This window comes from Parus major, chromosome 3 (assembly GCF_001522545.3).
Source record: "Parus major isolate Abel chromosome 3, Parus_major1.1, whole genome shotgun sequence".
Taxonomy (NCBI): domain Eukaryota; kingdom Metazoa; phylum Chordata; class Aves; order Passeriformes; family Paridae; genus Parus; species Parus major.
Window position 1 is genome coordinate 3,537,486 of NC_031770.1, and position 18,595 is coordinate 3,556,080.

The window sequence follows — 18,595 nt, forward strand, 5'->3', positions numbered from 1 at the left end:
TTCTAGAGACCACCATCAAAGCTTATTCCTTGTTTTTTATTACTAGGCTGGAATGCTGAACAGTAGAAACATTTCAGTGCCTGCTCCCAGAAAACAACAACTGCTCTCCAGCTGCCATGCAGGAAGGAAAACCCAAACCAATCCTCCCTAAAGCCTAGGAAATGCACCTAAAGACACGAATTACGTCCCCCAGGAAACCCACGTGCAATAGTTCCACCACTGAAAGTTACAGATAAGTTACAAGAGACACTGGATGAGCGGGGACGCAGGAACGACGGGCTGGCGCATTGTGGGGTCGGTCACTTACTCCTGGGTACTGACTGGCGTGAGGGGTGAGGTTCTTGAAGGCCCACTGGATGTTCTGGTGAGAAGCCAGCTGCCTGGTGAAGGCAGGGGACTGCTCGCAGCACAGGCGCAGGATGCCGTAGTAGGCGGGCAGCATCCCGCGGTTGAAGAGCACCACATCCTGGTCGTCGTGGTCCGCGAGGATGTAATTGAAGGCAATGTTCTTGGTCACCACGGGGTTCTGCACGATAAGGCGCACGTTCTCGGGACAGTCCACGCACACGTTGTACCAGAAGGACAGCAGGGCCTGCTTGTTGTGGTTGGTGGCGATGGCCGGCTCCGAGAGCTTCGGCTGGAAGAGGTTCCACAAGTCCATGAAGTAAGTGGAGAACATGAGCTTCTCGGTTTTGGAGATCAAACAGTACGTCATGAAACTGAAGTAGGGCACCAGTTTGGTGGTGCCGTGCACGGCGGCGTCGACGTAGAGCTTGGCTCGTGAGAGCAGGCCAAGGAGCACGTTGTAGACTTGGTGCAGAACTACTGTGGTGTCGGGGCTGAGGGGCAGGTCCCGCGTGGGGATGTGCAAAGAGCGGGTCGAGCGGAACATCTGACGGAAGGAATTGCTTGGAATAAGCGACACCAAGAGATAGGCTGCGGCTTCAAATAAAAACAGATTTGTTACACCTTTGACAGTGACATACCTCCTTAACAGCCATGTAAACAGCAATCAAACTGCACTGCACGTTCCATTTACAGATTTCAAAGTGTTTTACAGAATCTGCTATTACTGTACTCACACTAGGAAAAAAAAATCCAAGTGGCTAAGAGTAGTACAAAGCACGTTCAAGGTGGTGCTGGGATGTGCTACCTACATCCCTGTCTGCTGCCTGCTTCTCCCTGTGCTAAAATAATGCATCCCACCACAGAATGTGATCCCAGATCCCATCACACAATGCATCCCAGAGGTTTTCCATGACTGAAGTTGCCCATTGCTCAATCAAGAGGTCATTACCTCCTCAGAGATGTTTACAACTGGAGCCAGTTGCAAAGCTGTGCCTCCAGTTTTCAGATCTCCCTCAGCCACAGAAATGTGTTAACGGTCAGTGGCCTGTACTATGGAGTCTCTTTTGTAAAGAAAATTGACACAGGGAAGGCTGAAAATGTTCACTGGCAGTGTGAGAGTGTGATTTCTGGCAGAACAAACCAGAGAGCCAGGATACCCTGGAATCTGGGAGAAGCACAGACGGCTTCTCCTTGATCCACAAGTTCAAAGGACTCAGCTGAAGGTGATTGTGGAAGGACAACATGTACTGCTCCCACCTCTTGTACAGCCTTGTGATGGACACAATGGAAAACCTCTGGAATCACCTCTTTTCCTTCTTTAGGTTTTCCTGGAACTTGCAGATTAACCACTTAAAATAAAGAACCTACCAATGTATCATTCACAGTACCAAATGAAAACACAGTTCTCATCAAAACAGGTAACACCTCTGGATGAGGCACCACAGTTATCCTACGATTTTAAAACCCAGCAATTCCAAAACAACTGGAAAAGGAAGAAAAGACAAACACAGGAGCATGCAACTCAATGCAACAGCTGACAAATTTCCTCCAATTAAAATTCACTTACAAGTTCTCACTCGAGGGTAGTTGTGTGCCAGGAGGAAACGTTCAACCCAGTTTTCCATGTTCTGCAGGACCCAGCTGTGAGCGAGTTTGTTCCGAGGCGTTTGCACTGCCAGCCAATCCAGGCACTGTGAGGGGTTGTACTCAATGACCTGAAGCAGAGGGGGAAAATCCAAAGGAATACATTAATCTTGCTAATATGCACTGATTGTATTAAAAACCCCTAAAATCACTTTCAACATTTCTTTTTAAAATCACTTAGGGCTATCAAAGCACCTGCAACACTGAGCTGCTCTGCACCCAAAGAAAAATTAAATTTCACTGGTTTGTGCTTCTGAACCTTGTTTTTTCAAAGTTCAGTCTAAGCCCAGCAAATTACTCTGCCTATTCTTTCTGCAAATTATGAGCTATTTAGGAGTTGAAATAGTAAGCACTAAGATGGAACAATCTTTTCTTTACAAACAAGTATTTTTAAAAAATATATAACACAAAACCTTAACACTGAAACAGTATTTTTATAAGTTAGATCAAAAGAACATAAATTGTATGCAAAGATGTTCATACAGCTTCATACTGAGGGTAACTATTACATTTTTTTATTGAATATACAATCTCAAGGAATGAATTCATCCAGCACTTTGCAAAGGCAGTGAGTGCTGTTGTGCAGCCAGCAAACCTTCAGAGAATGAGGAGAAAACGAGGCTTCCTGTGCATTTCTGGCTCTGTGTAGCTGGAAATCTGTTGACATGAAGTCAATAAATGTAGTTTGTTGTTTTTTTAGTTTTTAAAAACTACTTTCTTTTTACTTCAAGGCCCAGGTGCCCAGACAAGAAAAAAATTTATCTTAAGGAATCAGAGGTAGTAACTGGCTTGCTGAAGCTGTGCCCAGTTCCTCTACTCCCACCTAAAGAATATGAGCAGCTGACATGACCATAACTCTGCTTATAAAATTTTAATCTCATTTTAAAAATATACACCTTAAGAACAATCTCCTCCCTTTATTTAGAAATGACAAATGGCTCTGTCAGGTTTCCTGGGTAATGGCTGGAGGGAATGTCCAAGAAAGAGACAATAATTTCTCAGTGTCTGCAGAGCTCAATCACTTTTTAACGACTTCTAGAAGCTGGAGAGGCTGTAGAAGTAAATTCTACACCCCAAGTCTGTGCATTCACTGCTGGGTCCATATCCCTGCCTGCACAATTTATATCCCTGGACCTGTGTCACCAGCTGGGTGTCACTGTGCCCCTTGAGATGTGCTGATTGAACTCTCTTTACCTGAGGTGCAGCAGTTACAGCTCATCCATCACATCACTGGCAACACTTGTGATCCTACAGCTGCTCCTGACCAGGAGGAAACCCTCTGGAACAGCAATCCATGTCCTGTCCCACAGTGCTCCAGCCCCATTTTTTAAAGGGAATTAAAGGGAATGAGCTGGTCCTCAGCAGTCTCCAGGCTGGCCCTGCTATTCTCAGCCAGGAATGAAGACAGTAAATTGTACTGGGAACTCAGAGAGCAGGTGAAGAGAAAGCTTTAACTGCTTATCTGTGGCTCAGATCAAGGAATTCATCCCTGTGCCAACTTGGTTAAAGTCTCTCTCTCATTTTAGAAACACAAGCAAGGTTGGTCCTGCACACAGCAATTACTCAGCAGACTCAGTTTAGCACTATTTTATGCACTAGAAGTGTTAATGGACATTTTAGAGAACCAAAAATGTCAAATGAATATTCAAGGATCTGTACATAAAGGCCAAAAAACCCCACAGCCAAATGATGGGTGTTGAAACATTTTAGAGGCCTTGCAAAAAGATAACTGAGTGGAATTTGTCTAGAAAAAGCATTCTAGGCCCTCATTATGAATCAATTCATTTCTCATGAAACTAAAACTTGAAGTTTAATTCAAAGAGCCATTGGCCCCACATTAAGTTACAACAGAACTTTTTAATGTCAATTGGCTGTTGCTGTTTATTCAGAAGAGGAATGGTAATAAAAAAATCATGGACTGATGCAGGAAGGATGACGACAAAATGCAAAAGAGACATAAAAGAACCAACAAGAGAAAGAAAATTTAGCTTCTGTTTTATTTTACATATTGTACCTCCCATATCCTCTGCAGAATGTAAGAAGCAAAGGGTGGCATTCCTGGAGGTCCACCAGCAAACTCCATGAGCATTGTGAGCAATTTGAAAAAAGGATTGGCTGCCTGTAATGCAGAAAAGGGAAAAATATCCAGTATTTAATTTCATCCACATTTTTAAAGAGGTTTTTCTTTAAAACTCCAATGATTATAAGATTTCTATGAACTTCAGAACTACAATACATTAATCCCTTACTATTTAATCTATACATAATCCATATATATATATATATAAATTAAGCCACTGGTTACAGTCAGTGCAAAGCAACTAGGAGAAGTTAGAGGAAATATACATATATATATATATAAAAATAAAAATTATTATGTATTATACATTATATGTTATACATTTATATATATATGTATGTAAGTATTATAGCAAATAGGGACATTATTCTGGAAAAAGCAAAGAATCAATCTGTCCATTGTTGAAGGATTCACCAATTTATCCTGGTTTATATTTACAGAAGACTTCACCAGCTCAGTTATTATTTTTATGTATTTACATAACATGGAATATGGATCCTGGGGAGTTTATCCAAAAGCATCCCATTTTGAGGTTTTACACTGCCAAGACTCACCCAGCTTTTAACAATGTTTCAACAAAGTGGTTACAGCTATAATTACATTTTGCATCTGGAATCCATTTGGAACTCAGTATTTTTGTTATTACAAGGGCAGGAATTTAGTCTGAATGTGAAATGTGTTTGCCAGCACAGAACTGCAAAACAGTGCCTCAAATCTTGAACAGACAGATAATAAGTAATTATCTCCATTTATTCTTGCACACAATATTTTAATGTTACCAACATTTACAAGAAATTCATACTGGTAGAGAATCTAGAAATGTTGCTTGATTTGAATAAAACTTTCATCCTGAGTAGCACAGCAAATTTCTGTTTTACAAAACTTAATAAACAATGCGGTTAGGCTTCATTTACTGGCACAAAAACTTCCACTGATCATCTTCCACGCAAGGTTTTTGGTGAGCAAAGGATTATTTCTGTGATTTAAAGCAGGCAAGTATGACTACAGATTATTTACTAGACAGGTGGTGTGTTTACATACCTCAGGTGTCAGCTTTGCTATAGATGTGAACAGCATTGACACAATCTTGAAAAGAAAACACACAAAACTCACTTAGACTTGTGTTTATTCAGTTAAAATAATAATAATAATAATAATAATAATAATAATAATAATAATTCCCCCATGACAGTTACTGGAGGAGATTTCAATAAATAGCTACAGGTCCCTGCTACTCACGTGCTCTGCAAGGCGATTGTTGTAGCGGCACAAACTGAAAATGAGGTTGCAGGTTTGCCTGATGTTGATCCCATCACGGATATGTTGAAATAAAAAAGGGAAACCCTGCAACAAATAAGCAGATACAGTACACTGCCTACAGCTGCACACCACAGAGGGTTTGGGAGGCTGAAGCAGTCACTCTGAACTTACCTTTCCTCCTGTCAGTGCTGCCATGTCGTTTTGTGACAAGGTCAAATGCCTAAAATACAGAAGAAAATTATCATTTTACTTCAGCTGTGATTATGGTTAGGGAGACACTCAGGACTGAGAGTTAGTTCATATTCTTCAGTATCACAAAAGACAATAAAGGGGTTGATGTAAAAGTGAACAAAAAAACCCATTTTTTACTTGAATGAGATAAAAAAAGAAAACCAAATGTGGGCAGTTGAATGTGTCCAAGTATTTAACTCAAGTCTTTCATTTGGTCCACAATGACAACCCCTTTTTAAGTTATTAAAATATAATGGGCTTATATACAAGCTTATTTATGCTGTCCCACAATAAAACCCCTCAGACAAGCCCATAAAATCTCTGACTCCTTTCTGAACTATAAATTATGAACTGAGTTTGTTTTTTCAGAAGCTCTTGCCTTTCTGAGCGAGACTGTTCTACCAGAAGAGCAATCAGGGCAATCATCTTTTCCAGTGCAGCAGGTCTGTATTTCTCTTCTGCTAAAGAAAGGATATCTTCCTCTTCCTCCTCTTCCTCCCCTTCTTCCTCAGAAAGCACTTCAACCTGGGGCTAAGGAAAACACAGAGAGCTTCAGTGTGGACATTTTGAGCCTTCATTTCAAAGGGCCTTTGCATATCCTGTCCTTTATTCCAAACAACTTCATCACTGCACAAATCAAACCAGGTAAGGATCTAATCCCTTGATTTTCACATTGAAACATTCACTCTGCATAGACAAAATTATATTTACAAATGCAAGAGGTAGGCTAGCTGAAGATATGGTTTATTTAACAAAAAAGTCAGGTAAATTTAAGAACCTAAGTTGTATAATAGGAGTAAGTAATCAATTGTTAATAGCACTATCATTAGTAACAAGGGCAACTTTAATTGTTTTTACTGAGTACTTATTTCTACACTAAACAATAATAGCCAATTCAATGTATTTTTTAATATTCTATTCACTTAAACATTGAAAAAAATTGTGGAAGTGAAGCAATTTTAATTTAAGGCTGAAAGATGATTCAAGACACACAGCAGCAATGAGCACAGATGTAAAACAGGAAAGATTAGTTTTTGTTATATAAAACACTCCAACTTACATTCTCAGGCCCTTTGGTTCCCATGTAGAAATGGACCATTGTGGATATGGCTTGCAGGGAGAGCAGGAACTGGCTCTGAAAAAGGCAGGGATGGCATTACTTGAAAATACATTTGTGCACAGACACCAGCAGCTCCCCAAATCCAAGGCTGTACTCACTTCCTCCTCTCCCATTTTGGCAAATTCATAGAGAAAGGCGAAGTACTCGGTGAGGTGTTTGCTGTGGGGTTTGACTCCGTGCTCCATGATGGACAGCAGTGTCTTCACAAAGCGCGTGACGCACGAGCGGCTCCCAATGTCCTCCACGGGCCCGTCCATGTCATCAGAGCTGGCAGCAGCAACAGCCAGGGTGAGGATTTCACACAGTAACAGAGCAGAAAGCCATCCTGAGCCAGTCCAAACAAACACCAAAATTCCTGCTCTGTCCTGCTCTCACCCCTATCCACAGCCTGAGTAACAACACAGCCCAACCCCAGGGAGCATCAGGCACTTGAAATGCAGAAAGGTTTGTCAGATTAGTGTTCTGAACCAGGATGCTGCTCAGGAAAAGAACTCTTTGAACAACAGAAGTTGGGATCTCCTATTTAAAATCATCCTCTTGATTTGCCTGCTGAATTTACTGAATGCAATCATAGCTGTGGAACCAAGGCAAGGCACCCTCCTGAACACACCCTTGCAAGGCAGAGAACATTGACCTTCAGCCTCAAACATCTGCTCAGGGCTGGATCTTGTTACTGAACAAAACCAAGTCACAGACTCAAGTAAGGCTTCCAAAGCAAATTAAATTCTACTTTCTGCCATGAAAATTGCATCTTCATGTCCTGAATTTTGATATGGCAGCATAGTTATTACTAACGCTGCCATTTTTGCTCTGTGGAAAATTTATTATCACAATCACAACTTTAACACAAAAGGTGAAAGAAAACCCACTATTTTCTTCTCATCATGAATCAAAGAGTTTGTGCATTTCCTAACTGGAGATAAAGTGACAGATTTCTTGATAATAAGCAAGAGCAAAGGAGAATCCAAGAGGGTTCTTTCTCCTTTTTGACAAAACCTGTAATTTAGTTATAGAATTAACTGCTGATCTCCAAACTCTTTTACTGGATGTACTAATAAAAACTTCCCCCTTTGTGCCTCCAGATCCAATTCACAGTAGGATTCTCAAGTCTAAGGAGTGAGATTTACACCTGCAGTGTCCAAATGACAGGGAAAATAAAGACCATGCTGAAAACCTACTCCAAGGGAGCAAATGCTTCAAGCAATCAGACACTGCCCTTTCCAACCCTAGTGGTATTTTTAAATAACTCAGAGCACTTTGGGCGGAATAATGAAGAACAATTAGCACTATTTCAGATTTACATGACTGTTTGACTCATTAATAAAAGCAGCTGCAGCAATGCATGGAATGAACAGAAGTTGCAGGGGGTTTATTTTACCAGTCTTCCATTCCTGGCTGCAGATAAAGGTGTGCATGTACCGGCCTCAGCCTCTGGATCACGTGGATACACAAGCGCTGGAACATCTGCAAACAGAGAAGGGAATGAACTCTACACCTTCAGTCCTTTACAAAAAGGTCAGTATGTCATTCCTAAGCAAAGAATATTCTGCCTCCAAGTCCCACTGCCAGCTCTTCACAGGTTCCAAGTTTGAAAGACAAAGCTGAGATTGTATTTTAACAGAGAGTCAAACCTGGATTTTATGAACAGATCTCATACAGGAACCCTAGACCCAACTTTTAATATTGGTGTGCACCAAACTTGACTCTATTTTTTCTGTTCTATCTCTGTTTTCTGAAACATTTTGATATTTTGGCAAGATGTTTTTTAATTTTGCTGCTAGCTCATAGGAAGTCATGTGAAAATTTGAAGGGAATTCCTTCCAGTAGTTTTTATTTTGTAAAGCATTCATGAGAAGACCTTCCCTAAGACTTTGCATAAGAGTTTTCCCATTAAATATATTCTTTTACTGACACATTGCATACAAGAACTAACTATGTGCCTGTATGGAAATATCACTTCAATAACCAGAAATCCAAGTGAAGAATCCAGATGAGATAAAGGAACTGTTAAAGTTTATACCTTAACAACTTGCAAAGCAAGCACACCTGTAAGTGACACTATTAATAGCTGGATTTGTGAATGCCCAAATGCTATTAATTGAAGGGTTTTTTTTAAAGTATTTCCAGAAAAGGGTATTAACAGAGCCTTGATGCATAATATTGTACAATTACCTCCACCCACAAACATTTTAGAAACAGAAGTTTCAAACTGGAGCTTTGAGGAGTACTGAATACAAACAGTTGTTTGGTTTTTTTTTTCTGAAGGTGGAGCTTGATGAACTACAATTGAATTAAATTAGGAAAAAAACCCAGTTTTTTAATGTAAAGTGTTCAGGTTTGTAGAGATCATGCAGGAGTTGTAGAAACCTTTATTTGCATCTACTGTGATTTAGTGACCCTGACTGTACAGCTATGCTGGGATTGTTTCAAACAGTAACACTCCCATGGCCAAATACCTTCCCTAAATCATTTGCAAGAATGGAGAAGGATCAGACAATGGCAGGTATTCAGTAAAAGTGTCAGAATCACAGCCAGTGAATCACAGTCAGTCTGTTTCTGGGCACGGGTCAAGCCTGACTTGGAAAGGAACTTTTTTCTTACCTGCCTCACAATCTGATTGGGACACTTTATTAGAATCTGCATTGGCCACCAATCATCATCAGCCATACGATCCAAAAACCACTGCAGAAGATACATACTGTGTTAGTTTTGTTCCACACTTGCTCTAGTCCAATCTTCTTTTTTGCATGATATTAAAGTCTGAAGAGAAATCGATGTTACTATTATTAAGGAATAGGCAAGTTTTAATCCAAGGGAAATCTAAAAGTCTTCTGTGCACGAAGGAATAAAGAAATAAAGATCAACAGCAGTAAACAGCAATATGAATTTATATCTGGTATCTTCTTATCCCTGTGCTCTGCATGCCATTAGAAAATTATCTGGAAGAACACACTTATCCTGCAAAGTGATGTCAACAGTATAAAAACTATGCTTACAATAAAGCAGAACCTGAAGCATCTTGCAGAAGAGTGACAGGATTAAACAGAGCCTCCCAAGTTAGATCCCTTTTGCATTTTAACATGTGGAAAAGCCTCACGGCCTCCAGAGCCCAGAAAGTATAAAACTGACAGAGGATGACTCATTCCAAGTCAGACCCAGCAAATAACATGGCTCAGTCTTCTGAGTCTCCCAGAATTTTGTTTGAGTCACAGGAAAGACAGTTTAAAATAAAGAATCAACATTCTTACTTTTATATTAATTGTACCTGAGCATTCTTTACTGTATTAAATGTCTTCACTCAAACACCTCACTGAGACAACTGCACACCCAAATACCAAATGCTACATAATTTATCCACTAGAATCAATTTATAAAAGAATAATGGATTTAATTCCTTTCTACTGAATAAAGTCTAAGGCAGGACACAGTCTGTGCTGGACTCCTTGTACATTTAAATTATCACAGAAACACTCTCAAGCTTTTCTTCAGTATCTCAAAATTGCTTTCAACAAGATCACACTGAATTGTCTTTCCGTGTCTCTTGCGTGAGTTCATTTAAGCACGCCTTCATTACACAAATCACTACATATTAATTAATCAAATAAATAATCAAATAAGGAGTTTGTGACACTGGCTTTCTCTTATTCCAGTGACAAAAAAAATTTTGGCCTGTGGTCTCAACACAGGCTTCTGCAAATAAAAGTTCAGTCATTCCCCAGAATCTGCAGTTATCAGAGAGGATGAATTTCATCTCATAGAGCACAAATACACCAAATACAGTAGTTCATAGTCCAAAATATTCCAGGGATACGAACCTCCAGGAAAGTTAAACAATATATAGAAAGTTGGTTTGTACTTTGCTGAGTTCCTAAGTCACTTACTTCACAAGCTGCCTGACTGTTATTAAACTGTTTTGTTAACAGTTCAATCCACTGAAGCATTGTAGGCTGTGAAAAGAAATACAGAAGAAACTGTAACTTCAGCTAATGAATTCCAGCATAATCTTTAAACATTTCTAAATGGTTCAGTAAAGCACCAAATCTTAAGAATATAATTATAAACAATAAACATTTTATGAATTAATAATAGGTTGCACCTAGAGATAAATACCAGTCCAGACATTTTTACATACATGTTATATTCCATTGTGCAGTGCTCACTATAAACGTGGTAAATGACACTCTAAAAATTAATTTTGCATCCTATATGGCAATTTTACAGCTCAAAAATTCCACTTTAAAATGTAAAGTACAGATCTGCTTTTCACTAGGTTCATGCAGCTACTTAATGAGAATTTACAAGTAAATTGAATACCTTTTCCTTTGAATGAATAAATGTCTCTAGTACAAAGGAAGTGCTTAACTGGAAAAAAAAATGGCACCATTAATTTAGAATGCATGAATTAAAATGTACACAAGGAAATAGTTAATAAAAGATGAGATTCTTAGTTAATCCTTACCTTTGCTGTCATCAGAGAAACCGCTTTTGGATCTGGTAGTGTACTTGGGATGCTACTACACAACTGCCACATAAACCTAGAGTCAGTAATTTTATTTGTTAATTAAAATAAATAATGATAATCTGCAAGAAGAAAAGAAGCATTAATATTACACTTTAAAAGAAAAACTTACCCAAAATATGTATGTTCAAAAATGTTCTTGTCTTGAAGGAACTGCATGTTATCATGCCATATCCACTGAAGAAAAAATGCTACCATCAGATACAAGAAAGCAGTTTATTTCACTACTTAAGTATGATTTTATAAATATTTAAATGATTCCAAGGCTAAAAAAACCCCAAAATTTTTCTGTATGAAAAATTATTTCTGAAAGCACTTTATTTAGTTTAAAGAACTGGCTCAAAGCTGTTTTATTCATACTATAGTGATATTGGTTTTGCCTGCCATGGGACTGCAGAACAGAGCTTCAAACCTTCTCCTCTCTCTTTCTGTGACCTCGTTTTTCCAATTTAATTATTCAGAGTTTTGGGCTAAAATTTTGGGAACAGCAAGTTCAAAAAGAATCACAGCTGAAGTCTAACCCAAAGCTTGCTGCACTCTCAGAACTTCTGTTAAATTCCTATCAAGTAAGATTTGAATCTCCATCATTAAACCAGAACAGGATTTCATGCCATGTCCCCTGTTCCTTTCTCTAAAGTGATGTTTTTGATCACATCAATTCACAGTGATGCTCACAGCAATAGAGTTTAAACGTTTAACTCTGATAAAATCTATTAATATTATTAAGACCAAGAAGGATAAAAGCATGATCTGATTTGCTGGCTAGGAATGAAGAGACATTTTAAATTAAGAACCTAAAACGTGGCAGATGCTGAAGCAACACTTCTGGCCAGAGGGAGCAGAGACATTAGATTTTCCAGGTGTTAGAAAGGGATTAATCCCATATACAGGACAGAATGAGAAAACATCTAAAATTCATGTAAAATGTAAATCCCAATTCCCTTCCTATCCCATGGCAATCTCCTAAGGAAGAATATGAAATGAAAGGACTGTCACCTTAGTGATTTAAATTCTTTTTGCTTTCCTATGTTTATTCAGATTTCTGATGTGTTCAGGGCCTCCCAGAGTGTTTTAAAATTGGTGTTAAAACAAATCAACTTGTACCTCCAGCAATTCTGATGAAACATCAAATTTGTAGTCTTTGCCATTTTCCTCCTCTGGCTCCATCCGTTTATAAAACAGCATGTACGCACTGTGTGTCTTGGAGAAAAAAACATCTGTATAATTTTTGCTTTGAGAGAGAAATCATGAAATCAGAAATATAATCATAGAACAAGGGTTTAGAAGAGAAATACCTTTTCAAAGGAGAAATCCATAAACTTATCAGTAACAGAATCGTAAGTTTTTGTCTGTCAAGAAGAAAGCAAAACCATTAATTACAAGCTTTTCAGTGCTTCAGTTTCTAACAGTTTGTGATAGTTCACTTGCACATTTATTTCATGACATTCATGAGGGTTGCTGACAATTTAGTTCTTGCTCAAAGCAGTCTTGTTCCTTTTTTCTTCTACAGTGGCCTTTTCTGAATTTTCAAAGCTACTATGCAATACTTTACCTCCATCTCAAGCAATTTCCTGCCTCATCCATCTCACTGACACCTCTTCTTTAGAGGCACCTAAGGTATTTTATCCATGTGCCAAACAAAGGAATCTTTTGGATTTATTTCAGCATATTGTCTTTTCCAGACAACAGAAATTGTCTTATACACAGGACTGCTTTAGTAAGATACTGTTTTATCTGTAATGTGCTTTATATCATGTACACAGCTATAAATAATGATCAATTCAGGCACAACCTGAGGACATTTGAGTGTTGCTTGTAGTAATAATGTGTAAAAATATTCCAGCTGATGTCACAGGCAGCGACACAAGGCATAAACAAAGATCAAAATGCCCTGTTTATTCCAGAATACACCTAAACTTCAAGTAATTATTCCTTCATCAATGGTCTGAGCTAAGCAGCCACCCCAAGCAAGGATTCCTAAATTAGCTACAGAATCACCTTTATATACCTGATTAAATGGTATGATAAAAAACAGACCTAGTAAAGAAATACCTCCTGTTTGGAGAGACATTTGATAATTAATTTTGCTTCATTAGTAATACCTGTACTATACTTCTGACAGCTTCCTTTTAAAACCTCTTACAAAGACCTGGGTTGTACCAGGCTGTAACAGATACTTGGAAGAGCTGAACATGACAAAAATTCAGGTCACAACTTACAGTCATTTCTCCACCAAAACATTCAGAAGCGAGCTGGGCAGAATCAAAGGGTTTAACTTCAGCATCATTGAAAAGGTACCTGCAAGACAGGAAGAAGCTTTGAAAAACTGTTGCTCATCTCTAGGGGCAAATAAAGCCTAATGGGCACTTCCAGCGATTCCTCAGATTGAATATTCCTGTTAATTTCCCAAGGCTTGTTTAGAACCCAGCAAATAAAAATCTGGTCCCAAAGTGACTCCCTTCTAATAACATCAAACAAGGAAGTACTGCTAGGGATCCCCACTGGAGCAGGGATTAGGTCATGAGCTGGTCCTGTTTCAGAAATGCTCTACTCTAGAGAACAGGAATAGAGGAAATCTTGTCTCCTGTTCCAGAGCTTCAGTGAGAAATGGAGATAGCACATCCAAAAGTAGAAGGCAGAGTGCTCCCTGCTTTCTTCTGTCTCCTAGCAGGACCCTCCCACTTTCCATGCCAACATCCCTTCCCTTTCCCAAATTCTACATCCAGAAATGTAGCTGGATCCTCATCCAAGGTACCAAGCAGATTTCAGGAAGGACACTCTAGGAAATCTTTTGTACTGAAATAATTCAAGTCTAGTTCCATCAGGAAGCCATCCTTGGCTGTGGTGAGTCCAGCACAGCATTCCCTGCCACCTCTGTGTCCAAGGGATCACACAGCTCTCCTGGTTACTGATCCAGAGGCCAATAAATTATATCCTTACACCCATCAAATTTCACAGGGACCTACAGGATGTATCCCCTACAGAACTGCATCTAACAAAGCCAACAAGCTTTATAGTTACTAAAAACATGGAAATAGAAATGGCATGGCTCACCACTTGTTGTTTTTGTAAGCGTGAGGATTGACAATGTCCCTGATAAAACTGTAGTAATGCCCCCCATCTGCTGTTCCTGTGTGAACTGTCACACCAATCAGGTCATACTCATAACTCTCAGTCTCCTTCAGATATCCACCATCTTCTTTAAAACCTGAAAGAATTCAATACCATATTTCATCAGTTATTTCCTAAACACCCAAACTTCAACATTAGCAACAAATCCTATGTAACTACTTGCAATTCCCCTCATACTTTAGAGGGAAATAGAAGATTAATTCAAATGTAACAGTATTTGAAACAAAAAATTGGCCATTTTTCATATGCAAAATACAGTGTGTGACTTAGGGAATATAGGTTGATTAAAGCTATGTATGATTTTATTTGCTTCTGCTCTGTATACAGGAAGTGAAATACACAGATAAATACACAGTGAATACACAGTGTTAAAGCTTGCTGAATCCATTTTATGAGCAAACCTTCTTTCCTGTCGTTTTTTCCCATGAGGAAATCTTCAGTGTAGGGTGTCATATCCAAACGTAAAGGGAATGAAAAATGGGTATTGACTTTCTCCTTCATCATGGTCACCATATTAAATGTATATCTCATGGTGTTGAAGCTTAAGATACGAGGTAGTTTCTTAAAACATGCCCTGAAGGACCACAAATAAACATGATTTACAAAAGCTTTAGTAGGGTGAATTGTATTTTCACAGAGATTTTTAAACATTTCTTTCAAGTCTAACATTGGAGATCTGTTGCTAAGACAAATATAAAATTCAGCTCTTACAGTGCCCCAGAGCAGGGCAGACTGACAGGCAGCAGGAAGGTCAAATTTAGCCCATTGAACAATTCTATTTAGGCTGTCATTATACCTTGGAAAGAAACTGCAAATTTACTCATACGGCAGAAACCAGTTTTCTAAAATAGTATCATAAAATAAGGCATGAATGAATTCAACAATGCAAATCCCCTCGCTGCAGGGAGTTATCTTCCTCCAAAAGACAAATTTCAAGGCAGAACATCTCCTGCATTAAATCTCAAAATTTGCAATAATGATTTTCAAGTAAGTTATTCTCTCACCCATGTCATTTAAAACAACAAGGTTTTCCAACTCAAAGAAATTTCTTAGCTGCAATACCAAGACAACATAAAATATTAATTTACTTTATAAGCAGACTTTGCAAAACATGGAAGCATTTTTAAAGCTACAGATTTTAATTAAGAAATTCAGGGTGACATGAAACCTAAGCAATTATCCTGCATAATGAATAACCAACCAACCTTTGAAAGCATTTAGTATTTTACACCCAGGACTAATGTTTCAAAAGGTACTAATTTCTGGGGTTTTTAAATTAGAAAAAGGTCATAAACATTTTCCTGTGTCTTGTGCTAAGACACTTTAGATTCTTTGTTTTGGAAATTTGATTTCCTTCTAATTTCCTGTTTGCACAGGGATCACATCTTTATAGGCCTACATGGTATAAACTGAATAACAGAGCACTCCTGTTCCATCTAAAGGATTACTGTTATTCCAAATGGAATTTCAGTGATTTACTAAAAAGAAACATTTAAGAATATTTATTTCTTCTTAGCCACACCTTTTCTCAGCCCTCACTTTCTTCCCACAGTGAGAACACGTGTACATGTTGTCACCTTCCAAGGTATCTTTAATAGTTACTTCATCAAGAGATTCCTACATGGAACAAAAAGAAAGGAGTTTACATTTATCTTGGATATTTATATCTTGTGCTTACAAAGCCTGCTTTCCAAATCCCTCCCTTTCAATCTTACTTTGAGTTTAATTAACATTTCCATAAGTTATGAAAATAAAGACCCAAAATTTTTCACAGAAGAGCACACACCTGAATTAAGAGAAGAGTCTGACAGGAAATCCAGTTCCTAACCCATACACAGAATTAAAGAACCAACTCATAAAAATGGTACTCAATATTCCAAGCTGTCTCAAAGAATTCAAATCCTTTCAACTCAAATTTCAACTGTGGGGATTATTTGAAAAGCTTGAAAATATAGAATTATGCTGGTGTAAGCTTTAAATTAACTTCATAAGCAGTAGTACTTGTAAATGTTAAATCTATTGACATTTACACTTCTCATATAAAATAACCACATAAAACAAGTAGATAGTGATTATTGACTATAAAACAATGACAAATGGCTCCAGCTGATGGCACACTGCACTGAAACTAAATTACCTCATAGTATCACCCTAAAAACACCCCAAAACTAGAGTGCAGATAAAAAGCATCTTCACCTTCAAGTGTGTGGCAGTGTTTTATGCCCTTTGTAATGGAGATCTGTGAGACTCACCCCAGCCTGGCATTACTTACATAAATATTCTTCATATCTGCCACTTGGCACCTCACTGTATAGAACTCCTCAGCTGTCTGGCTCACGTGCTCACAGTCCTGAACAAATGCAAGAGAAAAAGCAATGAAATAACTATTTTTGAGAAGTTAAAAAAAAAGAAAAGTCATCTTTAAAAGATCAGGCTAGAGAAGGAACACTTACCAAAGAAACGACGTTGTTTGTGATAACACCTCCAAACAAACTTTTCACTGTGTTTTTCTGTGAATGAATGAATAAATTCTGTCAAGGAAATTTGAGCAAATCCCTAAGTTGTCAAGCTCCCTTTTGCTCCCTCTCAATAACTCACCAGTTCTGGAGACATTTCCTCTATTTTTGTTATTAGGTCAGTGAAGAACTCAGTCATGTCTTTCTGCTCTCCAGTGTTCAAGGGTTGCTTATCCATGGTGTAGGTTTTACAGAAAGGCCTTGGGTTGTAGGCCTTGCATTCACTTTCCTGTGGATAAAAGATATCAAACAAAACCAAATCAACCCAAATCCTTTTATTTTCAAGTTACACAGATGTACCACACACACATATACGAATATCTGTTTTAAAAAAGACATCTTTTACATACAATATGCTTATTAGGCAGGATAGTTTCTCACATGTTTGAATGTTTCTGCTGAAATGCAAAGCAATTTTTAACTAAATGATAACCATTACCATGATACCAGTGAGTAAAACATCATTAGTGAAAAAGTATTAAAATATTTAGTGAATACTTCATAAAATGAATCATTCAAATAAAATCTCTTGGCTGAAGATGTGACATGTGCAGTTTCTGCATATCTGTTCAGACATCAAATGAAATGTGAGAACATCAGCTTGTATTTATGTATTTCTGGACATTGCTGACTTAAATCTTGCCAAGTGCTCAATTCTCATTCAGACTCCTCTATGTTTTCATCTTGTTTTCAACAGGATGTGTTTAGCCAGAGAAAAGAATTTGCAGTATAAAGCAATTCTTTAGAATATTCCCCATTCCACTGCCTTGCACTCTGGGAATACAGGACTGACTTACTCTGTTCTCTTTTAAGGGTGCAGAGCAAGACAGAATCTCCTGTAAATATTACCTTTTTTAGAATAAAGGCTTTCTTCAAGATTTAAATCATGGTAAGTCTTGGTATGACTTTATGTTCCTGTATTATTTTCTGCTTATGTGAACACCTAATTTAATAATTTCTATGATTCATGGGAGGCATCAAAAGTCAAAATCCTTTTCCTCATTTGTCTTCAAAGTGGTTGTGAATTTCTTACACAAAACCAATGTCAAGACACTCAACTCTCCTCAGGTTTTTTTTTCATTATTTCAGAATTTTTTCAGTGTTTTAACAACAGTGTAAACCTGGGAACTGTTTTGATTTTGTTTGGTCCTGGAATCTCAAAATTATGCTGTATTTCAATGAATTGATCTTTAAATAATGGAGCAAGGAAAATAGAGCAATGAGTAAAAAGAATGGATTTTATTTTATCAGCAGGGAAACTCCACCTCCCCTACACCTCTGTAATTCACAGATTCACCTGAGCTATGTACAAAGAATCTCTAAAACAGGATACTTTCTAAAATACCCTCTTTCACACCTACCATTAGGTATGTAAACATCTTCTGGAGTTCCAGGAGAGTAGTCTTGTGTTTCATATCTTCTGAATACTAACAGAAATTAATAAAACAAGGCTTGATCTTTTTGCTTATTACTTTTCAAAAACATACATAAAAAAGGTATTCAAATAAAATCCCAATTACTTTATTATGGACCATTAGAAAAATGATTGTGTACATGAACACACAGTCTATTATCTTACCTTTAGAATTTTTAACTTATTTTACATTTTTTTTGGCATATCAACATTAAACCTGAGAGAAAAAACCCTCTTATTTTCTAAAACTTTACTGCAGGTAGGAGCTTTTGGGAAAGTATTATAAAGTTTTGGAATAGTTTTTTTTTTAATTCACAGATGTTGTCAGGGC

General features: G+C 37.9%; 1 protein-coding gene across 11 annotated transcripts in view; it reads right to left on the reverse strand.

The window, feature by feature from the left end:
- The window catches only part of USP34 (ubiquitin specific peptidase 34), a 110,213-nt gene that overhangs the window by 12,039 nt on the left and 79,579 nt on the right, over window positions 1-18,595 (reverse strand). For 6 of the 11 annotated variants that reach the window (XM_015620865.2, XM_015620867.2, XM_015620872.2 and 3 more), the window contains exons 44-68: window positions 18,212-18,277; window positions 16,933-17,079; window positions 16,788-16,844; window positions 16,607-16,684; window positions 15,857-15,951; window positions 14,736-14,908; window positions 14,257-14,410; window positions 13,422-13,500; window positions 12,498-12,551; window positions 12,307-12,402; window positions 11,315-11,379; window positions 11,143-11,218; window positions 10,998-11,045; window positions 10,499-10,630; window positions 9,285-9,365; window positions 8,062-8,147; window positions 6,782-6,950; window positions 6,624-6,698; window positions 5,943-6,094; window positions 5,504-5,552; window positions 5,312-5,416; window positions 5,114-5,158; window positions 4,007-4,111; window positions 1,916-2,063; window positions 308-942 (exon numbers count right to left, since the gene is read on the reverse strand). In XM_015620865.2, the coding sequence (XP_015476351.1) occupies window positions 308-942; window positions 1,916-2,063; window positions 4,007-4,111; window positions 5,114-5,158; window positions 5,312-5,416; window positions 5,504-5,552; window positions 5,943-6,094; window positions 6,624-6,698; window positions 6,782-6,950; window positions 8,062-8,147; window positions 9,285-9,365; window positions 10,499-10,630; window positions 10,998-11,045; window positions 11,143-11,218; window positions 11,315-11,379; window positions 12,307-12,402; window positions 12,498-12,551; window positions 13,422-13,500; window positions 14,257-14,410; window positions 14,736-14,908; window positions 15,857-15,951; window positions 16,607-16,684; window positions 16,788-16,844; window positions 16,933-17,079; window positions 18,212-18,277 (2,970 nt within the window). The remainder of the gene's footprint in view (window positions 1-307; window positions 943-1,915; window positions 2,064-4,006; window positions 4,112-5,113; window positions 5,159-5,311; window positions 5,417-5,503; window positions 5,553-5,942; window positions 6,095-6,623; window positions 6,699-6,781; window positions 6,951-8,061; window positions 8,148-9,284; window positions 9,366-10,498; window positions 10,631-10,997; window positions 11,046-11,142; window positions 11,219-11,314; window positions 11,380-12,306; window positions 12,403-12,497; window positions 12,552-13,421; window positions 13,501-14,256; window positions 14,411-14,735; window positions 14,909-15,856; window positions 15,952-16,606; window positions 16,685-16,787; window positions 16,845-16,932; window positions 17,080-18,211; window positions 18,278-18,595) is intronic. The other 5 variants (XM_033513178.1, XM_015620874.1, XM_015620873.1 and 2 more) reach the window with 2 other exon arrangements.